At 48.3% G+C, this 14,962-nt stretch overlaps 1 protein-coding gene across 1 annotated transcript; it reads left to right on the forward strand.

Annotated features, from left to right (window-relative positions):
• The first annotated feature begins 320 nt into the window (after nt 1-320).
• Nucleotides 321-14,546, forward strand: Cd300a (CD300a molecule). Its single transcript, XM_026780723.1, is given in 9 exon segments — nt 321-602; nt 2,243-2,353; nt 3,247-3,621; nt 4,426-4,555; nt 7,769-7,866; nt 11,818-11,855; nt 12,201-12,308; nt 13,878-14,006; nt 14,008-14,546. Coding segments are annotated over 9 exon segments (1,089 nt in total). The 5' UTR covers nt 321-535; the 3' UTR covers nt 14,041-14,546.
• Nucleotides 14,547-14,962: the final 416 nt, after the last annotated feature.

Genomic DNA, 14,962 nt, shown 5'->3' on the forward strand with positions numbered 1-14,962 from the left:
GGATTAAAGGCGTGCACCACCATCGCCTGACTTAGAAGACTCATTTCTTCTAAGTCTCATTTCCAAGACCAGGAGCCCTTCAGGGACTCTGGAGCTATTAATATTTGGGGGTCTAGGCCTAGAGCTGGAGTTCATGGGAGCAGAGATCCCAGGAAGGTCTCACAGTGGGTACCACCCAGGCAGAAGCAGCAGGAACTTCCTCCCACAATGCTGCCATCTTGCCCACAAGAGTAGTGACTAGGCGCCAATCAGAAAGAAGCCTGGCCCTGCACCCTGGGCAAGCAGGGTCGAGCAGACCCGAGAGCTACAGATCTCACTCTGGCAGTCATGGCATCTGCGCCGCACCCAGGCTTCCTCCGCTGGCCTCGGAGCCCCCAGATTCTTTCATTTTCTCAGTAGCTCCAGGAACAGAACTAAGAGAAGTCAGAAACAAAACAGCTAAACACAACAAAAAGCAGAAGTGGGCGCTCAGAGACTGACCGTCCCTGACGGGTCTGAACCGTGGCGGGTCCAGCCTGGCCTGTGTGTGGGAGAAATGCCCCAATTGACCTCAGCTGTGTGGCTGCCCAAAATACTGTTGCTGCTGCTTTTCTGGCTTCCAGGTGAGGAGGATGTCTGCCCAGGAGGGTGGGAGGCTTCAGGGAAATGCCGTATAAGGTACCGGAGCCTGGATTCTTCTGTGCACCAGATAGAACGTGGCCCCTGCGTCCTCCGTGTAAGGTGGACGGCCAAATGTTGACACTGCTGGGGGAAGGGGCCAGCATCTCGCTCTGCACTCAGCTGTTAGAACAAGGGACAAGTCATACACAGTGAGGGCTGGTGGCTGCCCTGGAGGGGTGCCGAGAAGAATTTTGGATGGGTTAGAACAGGAAAGAGGAGGGCACGGCAGGTGGTACCAGTGTGTGGGGACAGGGGCTGTGCTGGGAGACCCTGAGAGGTGCCTGTTGGTGGTGAGGTCTGGGAAGAGATTTAGTCTGTCTTGTCTTTTCTTTTCTTTCCTTCCTTTCTTTTTTGGTTTTTCAAGGCAGGGTTTCTCTGTGTGTCCCTGGCTGTTCTGGAACTCTGTAGAGCGGGCTGGCCTTGAACTCAGAGATCAGCCCGTCCTGAGACTAAAGGGACCACTACCCCCTGCTAGTCTTTTTTTTCTTTGAAGATTTTTTCCCCTTTTACTTTTGGGACAGGGGCTGACTGTGTAGCCCTGGAATTTACTATGTAGATTAGGCTAATCCTAAACTCACCACGATTGCCTTCCTCTGCCTCTAGAGTGTAAGGATAAAAAAAGAAAGGCGAAGCGGGCAGCTTTCAGTGGCCCTGCCAAGGTGTGCCACTAAGCAACACACCGCGTAGGCGCAGCAGAGTTAGTGCGCGAGGTTTATTGGGGGAGGGGGAGAGGGAAAGGCCATGTCGGAATGGGGACGTAAGAGGGGCAGGCAGGCAAAGACAGGCAGAGACCCGGGAAGAGGAACAGGGATTAACTGGAAAGGCAAGAGAAGCAAGAAAGGAGCAAAAGGCAAGAGAGCGCGGGCTGTGCCTGGTGGGCGCTTTGAGGGGTGCGCATGTCGCATAGCTGGCTGTAGAAAGGTACCTGGTGACAAACCATGCCTTAACTGCTTTGGTGGCAGCTGCAGGCTACTGCGGCAGAAACTAAGAGTGGGTGTGTGCCACTACACCCCACAAACTACTTTTCTTTATTCTTTGAAAAGTTCCCGGATGTGAACAATGTAGTTTGATCATATCCAGCCCTCACCCTCCCTGCAACTTCCCCCAAGTCCATCCCAATTTCATATTATTATTGTCTTTTCAATAACCATTGAGTTGAGTCTGACGAGCATGGCCTCTGTGCATATGGGTGTGGGGTTATCCACTGGGGCAGGGGCAATGTATAAATGACCACTCCCCAAAGAAAAGGAGTCTCTAATCCCAACACTCTGGAGTCAGGCAGGCAAACCTCGGAGAGTTTGAGCCTCGTCCGTACAGTGAGTTTCAGGCCAGCGGGGGTTGAAAAACATTGTCTCAAAAAAAAAAAAAAAAAAAAAAAAGAAAAAGAAAGAAAGGAAATAAAGACAAAGCAAAATGTTCTGTTCTTGGCCTATATTGGTCATTTGTAGCTTCAAACCAAACAAGCAAATATTGTTTTTTTCTGAGTTTACACATTTATACAAGTTTGAACATCATCTAGGCTATTTTTCCTTTTATTTGTTTGGGCTTTCTTCTTCTTCTTCTATTCCCTTCAGGGTTTAAGGAGGTTTGAAGGTGCCATGCTGAGGGCAGAGGTGGAAGGTGCAAAGTCAGCCATCTGTGGTGGAGGGGGGGGCAGGGGGGCAGGGAGAAGCATCCTTGAGGGCCAGGAAAGGCACAGGAGGGCTGGGAACTGGTATTTACTTACTAAGCACTTCAGAACTGGGGGAATGACTTAGTGGACAAAGTGAGCGGCTGCGTTTGGATCCCCAGCACCCACTTAAAAACTGGAGTTGATCTGTGTCTATATCCCCAGAGCTGAGGGTGCAGAGATAAGTGGAACTTCTTCTCCGCTGCAGGCACTGTACTCCTGTACACGAGCCTACACGCAAACATGTATGCACATAAGTGAAAATAAAAGCAAAATCGGCGAGAGCTGGCTCAGTGCTTAAGTTCACTTACTGCTCTTTTCGAGGACCTGGGTTTGGCTTCCAGAACCCACATGGTGGCTCACAACCACCTCTAACTCTGGTTTCTGGGCACCTTACTCCCTAGTTTAGCTTCCAGGGGCTTCTGCATACTTGTGTGGGGTGCACGTAAACTCTCACAGATACACACAAACATGCAAATATAATAAATAAACCTTAAAATAAAATCTTAAAAAAGCAGAACCTCAAAGTCAGCAAAGTAAACCTAGGTGGAGAGAGCCAGCCCTCCCATTATCTGCCCACCCCCAACTCCCCTTCCTGGTCACAGGGTCATGAGGACTTTGGGGGAGCAGGGTATACAGCTGGCCACCGTCTTCTGCTCTGGCTCATACTCCTGTGGCGGGACCACATGAGGGTGTGGCTATTCTCCCAGGTCCTGAGATGCCCAGGGCTGGCATGTTTGAGGCCCTAGTGAGTGTGAGAGACTGGGAGGAGGATTAAGGTTGAAGGAAGGAGCAGGGCAGAAAGGGAGGTTACCTGGGGGTGATTGATGGGAGATGAGGGGATGGAGGATGGAACTTTTGGGGATCTACACCCCATCCAGCTGTGAGGGTGTAGAACTGTGGCTTGTGTTTTCCAGGCTGTGTCCCTCTGAGTGGCCCCAGCACTGTGACAGGCGCTGTGGGGGCATCCCTAAGTGTGCAGTGTCAGTATGAGGAGAAATACAAGAGCAATGCCAAATACTGGTGCAGAGACTCGCTGCTGCTGTGTAAACAGATTGTCGAGACCAGACCCCCAAAAGAAGCTAGGAGTGGCCGAGTGTCCATCAGGGATCATCCAGCCACCCTCACCTTCACAGTGACCATGGAGAACCTCACCTTGGAGGATGCAGGCACCTACAAGTGTGGAGTGGATATACCGCTTATCAATGGCTCCTGGAGGATAACTGATTACTCCTTGGGGATTGATGACTCCTTCAAGGTTGTGGTGTCTGTGGTTCCAAATAAACACCCAGGTAAATCACCTATAGCATCATGACAGCTACAAAGTGGCAGGAATTTCTGGGGCGGGAATCAACTTCGAGCCTGAGAGTACATTGTGTGTGGTGGGGAATGGAGGGGAGGGACAGACAAGGACAGGGCAAGAGTCAGGGTGGCATCCTGGAGTAGCTGCATCCTGTGGGAAGGAAGGTGCTGGCTTGTCAGGGGATGGGAGGAGAGAGAGCAGAGTGTGGCCAGGACAGAGTTCTGTGTTCTGTGGAGTGGCCCATGGAAACTAGAATCCAGGGGTGTGTTGGGAGTTGTAGGGTCAGTAGGGGACAGATGGTGACAGGGCTGTGTGCAGAGGGAGCTTTGACGAGTGACAAGCCAGCTTTGCAGCTACTTTCCTTTGGCAGCATGTGGCTGAGAGAGCAGGCCTAGCGTGTGGTTTTGATTCAGGTGTGTTGGGGGTGGCAGCTGTGTTGTACTTGCAAAAGATCAGCTGATCGAGGAGGACGTCCCATCCTGCTACTTCTTTGGTGTAAAATCACCTCAAAAACAACCCACTGGCAGCTGGCCAGGGTGGTGAAGGCCTGTGATCTTAGCACTCAGAAGGCAGAGGCAGGAGGATTACAAGTTCAGGGACAGCTAGGGCTGAAACTCCGTATTGAGACCCTGTCTCAAAATGTAAAGAAAAAAAGAAAAGGAGGAAGGAAGAAAGGGAGAGAGAGAGAGGGAGGGAGGGAGGGAAGGAGGGAGGGAACGGAAGGAGGGAGCCATTGGCCACGGGCAGAGTCTGAGGAGATTCGCTTGGTCTGATCTGTGGTTTTTATCTCCAGCATCAACACAAGAGACACTTCTGGTGCCCACCAGCCTGGCCACTAGCCTGATCACCAGTTTGAACACTGAGGGTCCCACCCAAGGATCTGTGAAGGAACACCATGAGCACCCTGTGCCCCCGAGCTTGAGGTGAGGTGCCCTGGTCCCTGACCTGGAGGTAGCCACCCCAGTCATGTGGTCCCCTCAGGAGAAGGGGTTCCAGAACTATAAGGGCTTGGGCTGAGAACCCTTGGTTCCTGACTTGAAGGTGGTGGCCCTTCTCCTCAGAGGGGCTTAAGTAGGCATCGTGGCCATGTGCTGCTGTCACCCCACTGGCTAGACACTCCTGTGCCTTTGGCTCCAGTCCAGATAGGAGACCATAGACCACTTACCATCCTGGGCCTGCCGACACCAAGACAGGGAGAGCTCAGGCTGGGGGAACTCAGAGTGTGATGGAAGAGGCTGGTGACATCATCCCGACAGACATGGCTCAGGGCCGCATAGAATGTTCTCTTTTGTACCTCGTCATGATCTTCATGTTACCGCATGTCTTAGTTATCTCCCTATGGCTGTGATAAAACACCATGACCAAGGCAACTTACCAGAGAAAGCGTTCATTTGGGGCTAGCAGTTTCAGAGGGTTAGAGTTCGTGACCATCATGATAGGAACACGGCAGCAGGGGGGCGGGCATGGGGCTGGAGCGGTAGCTGAGCTCCTGTCGTGTGACACAGTCACAAGGCAGAGAGAGCTAACTGGGAATGTTGTCGGCTTTTGAAACTTCAAAGTCCACCCTCCAGGGACAGATCCCCTCCAACAAGGTCGCACCTCCTAATCCTTCCCAAGTAGTTCCACCAACGGGGGACCAAGTATTTAAATATATGAGCTTATGGATGGAAACTAATGGAGGACATGAACAGAAATCTCCATGTCATCACTAACTATTTCCAGGGTTCAGACTGTCTGCTCCGACTCTGTTGGGCGCTGCAAATGGATCCTGGAACTGACTGGAGTCAGTGTGGTCCCTATAGGCTAAGGGCTCTGCCCCCTGCATTTCTAACTTCTAGCAATAAACATGATGTCAAGATTTACAAATGTGTTGGCTATGTTCAAAGCTTTCCTGGGACACATGTTCAAAGCTTTCCTGGGACTTGGGAGTCAAAGCTCCCAGGACTCAGGTACCATGGCTTGTCCCCTTCTCACTTTATCGCTGACTCCTCGGGTTCAGGAACTCACTAGAGTCATCACTGATGAAAATGGTTTTAGGATAAAAGATAAAGATCAGCCAGGCAGTGGTGGTGCACATCTTTAATACCAGCACTCAGTAGGCAGAGGCAGGCAGACCTTGGTGAATTCAAGGTCAGCCTGGTCTACAAAACGAGTTCCAGGACAGTCAGGACTATTTCATAGAGAAACTCTGTCTCAAACAAAACAAAATAAAACAAAAAACAAATAAATAAACAAATAAAAAAGATAAAGATCACAAGGAGACAGCTGAAGAGACAACAAGGCCAGACTGGGAAAATCCTAAGAAGTGCTCCAGTACCGTTTATCTTAGGTAGTTCCCATGGTGCATCACCACCAGGGGCCTCTGTGTGTCTCCACCAAGAGTTCCCCCTATCTCCTTTTCAGTTTTATTTATTTATTTATTTATTTATTTATTTATTTATTTATTTCCTTTTTAGTTTTCGAGACAGGGTTTCTCCATGTAGCCCTGGTTGTCCTGGAACTCACTCTGTAGACCAGGCTGGCCTCAAACTCACAGAGATCCTCCTGCCTCTGCCTCCCTGCATGCTGGGATTAAAGGTGTAGGCCACCACCATTTGGCTCTTTTCAGGGTTTTTACTGGGGTCTTGTGAATTAGGCAACAAAGGCTGAATTGCTGGCACATGGATGAACTTATCTCCAGCCCCTCCCCTCTCTGCAGGCGGGTTAGAGCCCTATTCCCATCTCTGACCCCACACTGGGTCCTGGTGAGCAGCCTCATGCTGTCATCTCCCTTCTTAGCTATGGACTTTTGACACTATGACACAACATTGCCATCTAGACACTTCACACTCAGGAATCGTGCAGTCAAGTTACAAAAACATTAGGGCAAAAAACCAGACAAACAAACAAACAAACAGAAACCCACTGCTCTACCTCATCATATTTTCAGTATATTTATAATTTGGTGTTGGGCTGTATTTATCACTACGCAGGGCCAAAGCACGAGGTCCATAGACCGAGGTCTGGACACCCTTATAAAGTACCACTCATTCACAAACAACAAAGGTGCTCCTATTAGCAAACTCCCCAGCATCAGGCAGGAGTGTCCAACCTTTCGACATTGTGACATGATGTTATGATTTACAAATGTGTTGGTCACATTCAAAGCTTTCCTAGGACACATGTGGCCTTGCTCCCAGAACTCAGGTACCATGGCTCATCCCCACACTTGGAAACCTTTCCACAAGTTTTCTGCCAGCCTAGAGGCAAAATGTGATTGCCAGACAAGGCAAAATGCAAGACCCAAGAATGCTGCTTTTGGAGGCTAACCTAGAGATTCAAGGCAGGCAGAGTTCTGCATTGTTGGGTCTGACAGTGTGTGTGTGTGTGTGTGTGTGTGTGTGTGTGTCTGTGTGTGTGTGTGTGTAACAAGGAGATGTAAAGATAGACATCGCTGTGCTGTTGACCTTTATACAATTTTTATAGTATATAAAAATATAGTATAGTATATATAATAGTATAGTAGCGAATGCATTTAATTCCAGCACTCAGGTGGCAGAGGTAGGTAAATCTCTGAGTTTGAAGCCAGCCTGGTCTATAGAGCAAGTTCCAGGACAGCCAGGGCTACACAGAAAAGCCCTGTCTTGAAAAACCAAAACCAAATAAACAAATAAACAAGCAAACCCGCAAACCAAAAACCCTATGTATGTATGTATGTTTGTATGTATGTATGTGTGTATGTATGAATGTATTTTTGAGACAAGGTCTCCCTACATAGCCTAGCCTGGAGCTCGCTGTATAGATCAGGTTGACCTTGAACTTACAAAGATCCACTTACCTCTGCCTCCAGAACACTCCCAGATTTATAAAATTTTATCGTTATTATCGTGTGTGAGAGTGTGTATATGTGTGCACAGCTTTCAGGAGTCAGTCCCCGCCGTCTACTATGGGTTTTGGGGCTTGAACTCATGACCTCAGGCTTGCGTGACAAGTGCTTTTATCCACTGAGGCATCTCATCACTTCCTTTAAAAAAAAAAACATTGACTTTCTGTATCTGTTTTGAAAGTCAGGAGCTGGTGGTAGACGCAGGGGCTAGCGTGCATAAGGCCCTGAGTTTGAGTCCCAGCCCTGAATAACTAACTCCCTCCCCTTAAAGTCTCCCAGTGCTGCTGTCTGTGTTAGCTCTTCTGCTGTTCCTGTTGGTGGGGACATCTCTGCTGGCCTGGAGGATGTTCCAGAAGCGTCAGTTCAAAGGTGAGTTAGCTTCCTGTGTCCGTGTCCTCTGTCCATACTCCAGGGTGGGTGGATTCTAGCCACAGTCTTTTGCCTTCACTACTCTGCCCTCACTCATCAAAAATGGGCACCACGTGAAGCACACGCCCTCAGCCCTCAGGGCTCACACTCAAGTTGACCCTAGAGGGAGGGCCCCAGAGTTGTCCCTCTGTATAGTGGTTACATACTTCAGGATGTAGGTCCCTAGAGGCCATTCTCTTGGGTCCTAAGTGGTTGTCCCATGGGGCACTGTCTTCTTCCATTTAAAACCTTCAGTGGCCTCCCATACTCTTGAGAGACTCTCTGCAGGGCTGCTAGGCCTCCACAGTGCACCCTGCCCACCCCACTCCCACCACCTCCCCCCACTTCTTGTGACTTTTGGTTATGAGGCAGAAGCCGCAGCTTCCCTCTCTCTCCTGGGTTTACTCTGCAGGCGGAAACTGCTGCCGCTGGCCTTCCCTGGTTTACTCCCTAGTCTCCAAGCACTACCCTCAGATTTCCTTTCCTTGGGCTTTTTCCTTGAGGGCTTCAGGCCCTCCTGGGTACCCCCAGCACCTTGGCTATCATGGTTCTTTTTGTACTAGATGCTGCCACCTCATGTCCCTGTGCCCCACTTCAGGCCTGGGCCGTGGCTGGAGGAGGTCCCCAGTCATTATTGGGTTTAGTATCTTTAGTCATGCAGGGACCCCGTGAAGCATCCTGGGGACCCGAAGTCCCACCCTCCCCGAGTTAAGATTGACAGACAGGACTTGTGCAGGGTGTGCGTCAGCAACCATGTTCTCAACAAACCCAGAATCGTGAGTAAGCACAGGGACTGAGGGACAAAAGGACGGAAGGACAGGGGTCTGGCCTCCACCACGGGAGCTGCTGGCTTCCTTCCTGTGCTGAGACTTCATGAGCACAGGGCCCTTGGGGCCATCTTTGTTCACATTCCTGAGGCTTCAGTGAGGGTTGGTAGCAGAAATGACGCAGCTCTGTCCTACAGCTGTCGTCTGGGCTGCTGTGTGCTGTTGGTGGTGGCACAGGGACCCTGGGCCTCAGTCTCATCTTTGACTGCTCCTGGAGGCTGCCCATGGGGCAGCGGCCACCTCAGAGCATCTTGGCAAAGCAGGAGAACTGTTTTCCCTTTCCAACTGGACTCTCTGTCTCTCTCTGTCTCCCTGTCTCTCAAGTCAGGATTTCTCTGTGTAGCCCTGGCTATCCTGGAACTTACTCTGTAGTAAACCAGGCTGGCCTCAAACTCACAGAGATCCACCTGCCTCTGCCTCCCGAGTGCTGTGATTGAAGGGTCCTCCACCACTGTCTGGCTCTCCATTCTCTCTTGGGGGGCCTCCTGAGCTGCAGCCTTCATGTGGTTCTACTAACCACATGGGACTTTCCCAGCCTGGACAGCTCCAGTTCTGTGAGTTTCAGCACACTCACTTGGGTGCCCTTTCACCCAGAAACACTGTGACCCCACAGATAGCTTCCCCTTTAGGAAAGATGTTAGAGAATGCATTGGCTCATGTAATCCCCGTGCGTGGGAACAGAGGCAGCAGGATTGCGGTGAGCTCGAGGCCAGCCAGGACTACATACGGAAGACTCTGCCTCAAGAAACAAAGCAAAAAAGAGGGGGTGAGGAGAGGATTGCTGTAGGAAACCTAAGAAGTAAGTAAAAGCAACAAAGAGGAAAGAAATTATTTGAGGTACATGATAAATCAAAATCCTATCTCTCAGAAAATCAGTCACTGTATTAAAGGAGTGTGAGTTCCTTCCAGTCTTTTATCTATGTCTATGTGATTTTTTTAAAACATTTATTTATTTATTTGTTATGTATACAATAGTCTATCTATATGTATGCCTACAGGCCAGAAGAGGGCACCAGACCCCATTACAGATGGTTGTGAGCCACCATGTGGTTGCTGGGAATTGAACTCAGGACCTTTGGAAGAGCAGGCAATGCTCTTAACCACTGAGCCATCTCTCCAGCCTTCTATGTGATTTTTTAAATTTTTTCCAAACTAAAAAAAAAGAAAGGAAGAAAGAAAGAAAGAAAGAAAGAAAGAAAGAAAGAAAGAAGAAAATGTGGAGAAAAATATTTATGGGCTGGACAGTAGTCCCATCCCAGCACAGGGAGGTACAGGCAGGAGGATCTCTGTGAGTTCAAGGCTCGCCTGGTTCCACAGAACAAGTTCCAGGACAGGCTCCAAAACTACACAGAGAAACCCTATCTCAAAAAAACAAAAAAAAAAAAAAAAAAAAACAAAAACCAAACCAACAACAGCAAAAACCCTGTAAACAGAGGTGGAGTTTTTCTTTTGTCCCAACTACCTGGTCCCAAATAATCACATAAAAGTTTATATTAATTACAAAATGCTTAGCCTATAACTATTATATAAGACACACACACACACACACACACACACACATATATATATATATGCTAACTTATTACTAATTAGCTCTTACAACTTAAATGAGCCCATTTCTATTAATCTACATTTTGCTACGTGGCTTCATTCTTTAGCATGTCTTGTTTCTCAGGCAGCGGGCTTGCAGCACTCTCCTTGACTTTGCCCTTCTTCATCTTTTGATTTTCAGTTTGATTTTCCTGCTTAGCCTTATTTTGTCTTGCTATAGGCCAAATCAACTTTATTACCAACCAGTGAAAGTAATACATATTCACAGTGTACAGTAGGATTATTCCACAGCATTTCCCCCTTTCTGTCTAAACAAAAGGAAGGTTTTAACTTTTTGTTTTGTTTTATTTGTCTTTTTGTTTTATTGAGACAGAGTTTCTTTGTGTAGCTTTGGAGCCTATTCTGGAATTCACACTGTAAACCAGGCTACCCTTGAACTCATAGAAATTCTCCTGCCTCTGTCTCCCAAGTGCTGGTATTAAAGGCGTGTACCACCACTGCCTAGCAGGAAGGTTTTAACATAGTAAAATTACATAAAACAAAACAGTTATCAAGTAAGAATTACAGTTACAATATTTAGGTCATTTGTATTTGACAAAATTAGAGAAAATTTAATTATCTATTCTATCTTGATGAGTTTAAAGTCTTATATCAAATTTATCTTTTATCATAGCTAAAAAAGACCATAACTATAATTATCTAGTCTTGAACTTCATCAAAGACTTGAGAAGAAAAATAATATTACCTGAGTAAGCAGGAAGTACAAGTAAGAAACTTTCAAAAACTGTGAGAAATGACAGAAACAGCTAGCTACCTGAACAGTCACCAAAGGCGCCTCTGCAATGCTGGGGCATCCATCTTTGGCCTAAAGGCCTAGCATATCTGACAGACTTTCCTATGAAGTAGGGAATTCTGAAAGAATTTCCTACCTTGTCTTGGTAAAGCTCAGCAAAAAAATAAAATACAATAAAATTCCATGTTTTAATTAAGTGTATATGTGTGTGTGTGTGTGTGTGTGTGTGTGTGTGTAGTGTGTGCGTGCAATGCTTGAAGGTCAGAAGTGAGCATGCATCCCTTGGAGTTGGAGTTACAGGTAGTTGTAAGCTGACTGATGTGGGCACTGGGAACCAAATTCAGGTCCCTTGGAAGAACAACCAGTGCTCTTAACCTCTGAGCCATCTCTCCAGCCCCATGCATGATTTCCTAGAGATCTTCCTTCAAGGCCAGGCAAGGTGGCACATCTCTGTACTCTCAACCCTTGGGAAACTGAGGCAGGAGGATTAGGAGAGTTTGAGAGTAACTTGGGTAACATAGCAAGACACCCCCCACTTCAAAAAACAAAACAAAAACTTCATACCACTTAAACCTGTAATTTTATACTTAACATATTATAGCATTTCCACTACTATTGAATGTCCTAGAAATCCCATACCTATGGTGGAAGTCTCCAAGGAAAGCCTTTCAGGGTATAGCACACCTCTCTTCCCTGCCCACTTTTGTCTGTGTTTTCACCTCCTTCTCTTTCTGTCTCCAGCTGCTAAGCATCCAGAAGTGTCCCAGAACCTCCGGCAGGTAAGGTAGTTACATCGGGAGGACGGGAGGTGTGTCAGGGTGGCCGGACGGGAAGAGAGGAAAAGGGGGCAGCCAGGGAATCCCTGTACTGGGCAGATGGACTTGTTCCAGAACAGGAGAACAGCACCTGAAGATCTAGTGGTCAACTCTTGTCCCAAGTTCTGTCCAGTCTGTCCCCCTCTGGCCAGGACAGTGGACTTGGATGAAGGGGGGGATCCTAGAGAGAACAGGGTTGGGGAGGCAGGGTGGTCGCACAGTGAAGTAGGTGGGAAATGTCTTCAGAGGAGCAGATGGGGGGTGGGGGTGGGAAGGATGACTCCATGGATGACACCCGACCTTCTGCAGGCTGCTGAGCAGAGCGAGTCCCAGTATGTGAATCTACAGCTGCACACGTTGTCCCTGAGGGAAGAGCCGGCACCACCAAGACAGGTAGAGGTGGAATACAGCACAGTGGTAAGTCTGAGAGCCCGGTTCCCGTGGCACGAGGATCCTGGGCCATGCAAGGTACCACACAGGGGTGGGGGAGGACAGAGTAAATGGGACACTGGCTCAGGATGGCTATGTAGAAGATGGGTCAGTTGGAAACTCAGTGAGAGTGGAGGCCCTTAGGAAGACCAGGTAGCTGGGAATAGGAAGTAGGATTACAGGAGTGGCCAGCATCTAAGGTCTTGACAGTCAATAAATCACAATCTGCTATTTCTCCTAGTGTTGGTGCCTTCATCTCTTTGGTTATCAATTCTTTAGACCTGCCATTTTCAGGTAGGGTCAAACAGAAGCTGAGGGAGATTTAAAAATCAAAGGCTCTCTAGGGAGACTCCCCACCCCCACCCCAGGCTCAGAGACCACTGAACCCTTCTCTGATGCCCATGGGATGTCATAGTTTGGTGGCAGGAGATGGATGACGTATTCTGAAAAAGTGACCCATCTCCCTGAATGTGTCTGCTCTGGTCCCATTCAACCCAGGCTGCTGATTCTGCTTCATGAAGGAAACAGAGAGGGGTTCTGTCCCACACCCATTCTGGATCACCCAAGCCATGACTTCTCACTTATGCCAGTGTCTTTTTAAAAATCATTAATTTAGTTTTATTTTAAATGCACTACTGTTTTGCCTGCATGTATGTATGAGGGTGTTGAATCCTCTGGAACTGAATTACAGACAGTAATGTAAGCTGCCATTTGGGTGCTGGGAATTGAACCCAGGTCCTCTGGAGGAGTAGCCAGTGCTCTCAACCACTGAGTATCTTTTGAGAATGAGATGTGGGCAGGGACCCCAATGTCCTCATTTTAAGCAGCTGGCTGTCTCTGGTTCCTCAGATGATGCCATGTGTCTGCAAACCCCATCCCTTCACCACATGACATGTCCTCATGTCTTCCCAGTTATGGAACTGGCAATAGCCTGACATTGTTGGTGAAAGCAGCTATGCCACCAGCCAGTTCCCAAATAACCACACAGAGACTTACTATTAATTATAAAAGCTCAGTTGATAGCTCAGGCTTATTACTAACTAGCTCTTATAACTTAAATTAACCAACATTTATCTTATGTGCTGTCACAGGGCTCATGGCTTGTCACCTCATTTTCTACACATCCTGCTCCTTCTGCATCTGGCTGGCCACTCCCCATGACTCTGCCCTTCTTCCTAGCATCCTTTCAGTCTGGCTCTCTTGCCTAACTTCTTCTTACCTAGCTACTGGGCAGTTATCACTTCATTACTAACCAGAGAAACACATCTTCACAATGTATCAAAAGATTATTCCACAGCCTGGTATCACCTGGTAGTTAATGATTGCAAATGTGTTGGAAGCTAACTTTGTTTTCCTTCTGGGACAAGTAAGTCTGTGACCAAACACAGCCAGTAAACCTTAGACTTGTTGTGCCATTGTGGCTACCTCTGCTAGCCATGGTTTAACCAGCACGGGGACTTCCCATTGTGGTTTCACCTGGTGGGTCGGTGAGTTCAGTTGTTAAGGCATATGTGTACCCTTCTTCTCTTGGCCTGAATCTGGGGTCTCTTTCCGCAGGGATTCCCCCAGGAAGAGCTCCACTATGCATCCATGGCATTTGACTCAGAGAGGCAGGATTCTCACACCAATGGGAATTCCCCACGGCCACCTCAGAACACAGAAGCAGAGTACAGTGAGGTCCGGAAGCCCAAGGGAAGGCCTCTCTGACCCTCACCTGTGACTCCCTGTCACCTGATCCTCTCAATGGTGACCCTCATGTTCCTGACCTGCCTGCAGGCTGCTGCCCTCAATGTCATGAGCCTAGCTTGCTTCACTCAAGATGAGCAGGAACCAAGGCTCCGTGGGGACAGAGGCTTGTCCCCACTGGCTCTCTCTTCTTAGCCTGCATTTCGTTCTACCTTTGGGTGTGGAAGACATAGCCGCTGCATCCCTTGGGGCTTTGGGAAGTGACATGGTTCATATATAAGGACACTGGTCTTATCTTTGTAGTGTCCATCTAGCAGGGATGTTGATGATCTCTGGGGAATGTGGACAAACCGTGAAGAACCATGAGAATGCGAAGAAAGGGGGGTTGCGGAGGCATGAAACACCAGCTCCCCCATCTCACAGAGAACCAAAGCCAAGCTCTGAGGGAGGAGCCTGGCCCATGACTCCAAGGTCAGGGGCAAGTTCCTCTGGACTCTTAGGTAAAAGATGAAATAAAGCTTAAAACATCTTAAAGGGAGAAGAAAGAAAATGACGTCTGTTATATGCCTGTAGCCCCATATTAAAGCCCAGCTTTGAAATCAGAGCAGCCTTTGGGGTACAGGGCTTGGGAAGGATGTGACCACTGGGCTGGAGAGGGTAAGTTGTAACCTTTGCTCCCCCATAGAACACACAAGAGTATTTTCTTACCAGGGTAATTTTAAACTTGAATCCAAAGGTGGCTGTGAGTGTTTCCAGCCTGCAGCAGCCACAGGGGCCTTGAAAACCACATCTGATGCAGTAATTTTTCTTAGAACTTTTCATATTGCTCCAGAAGCAACTTCAAGGGTAAGACCTCTCCAAAGAGTGGAGAGGTGATGGCTATTGGTGATTTCTGTAGATGTCTTTTTAAAGACAGGATCCTTTATAGCCCAGGCTAGCCTTGAACTTGCTGTCTA

This window comes from Microtus ochrogaster, chromosome 7 (genome assembly GCF_000317375.1).
Source record: "Microtus ochrogaster isolate Prairie Vole_2 chromosome 7, MicOch1.0, whole genome shotgun sequence".
NCBI lineage: Eukaryota > Metazoa > Chordata > Mammalia > Rodentia > Cricetidae > Microtus > Microtus ochrogaster.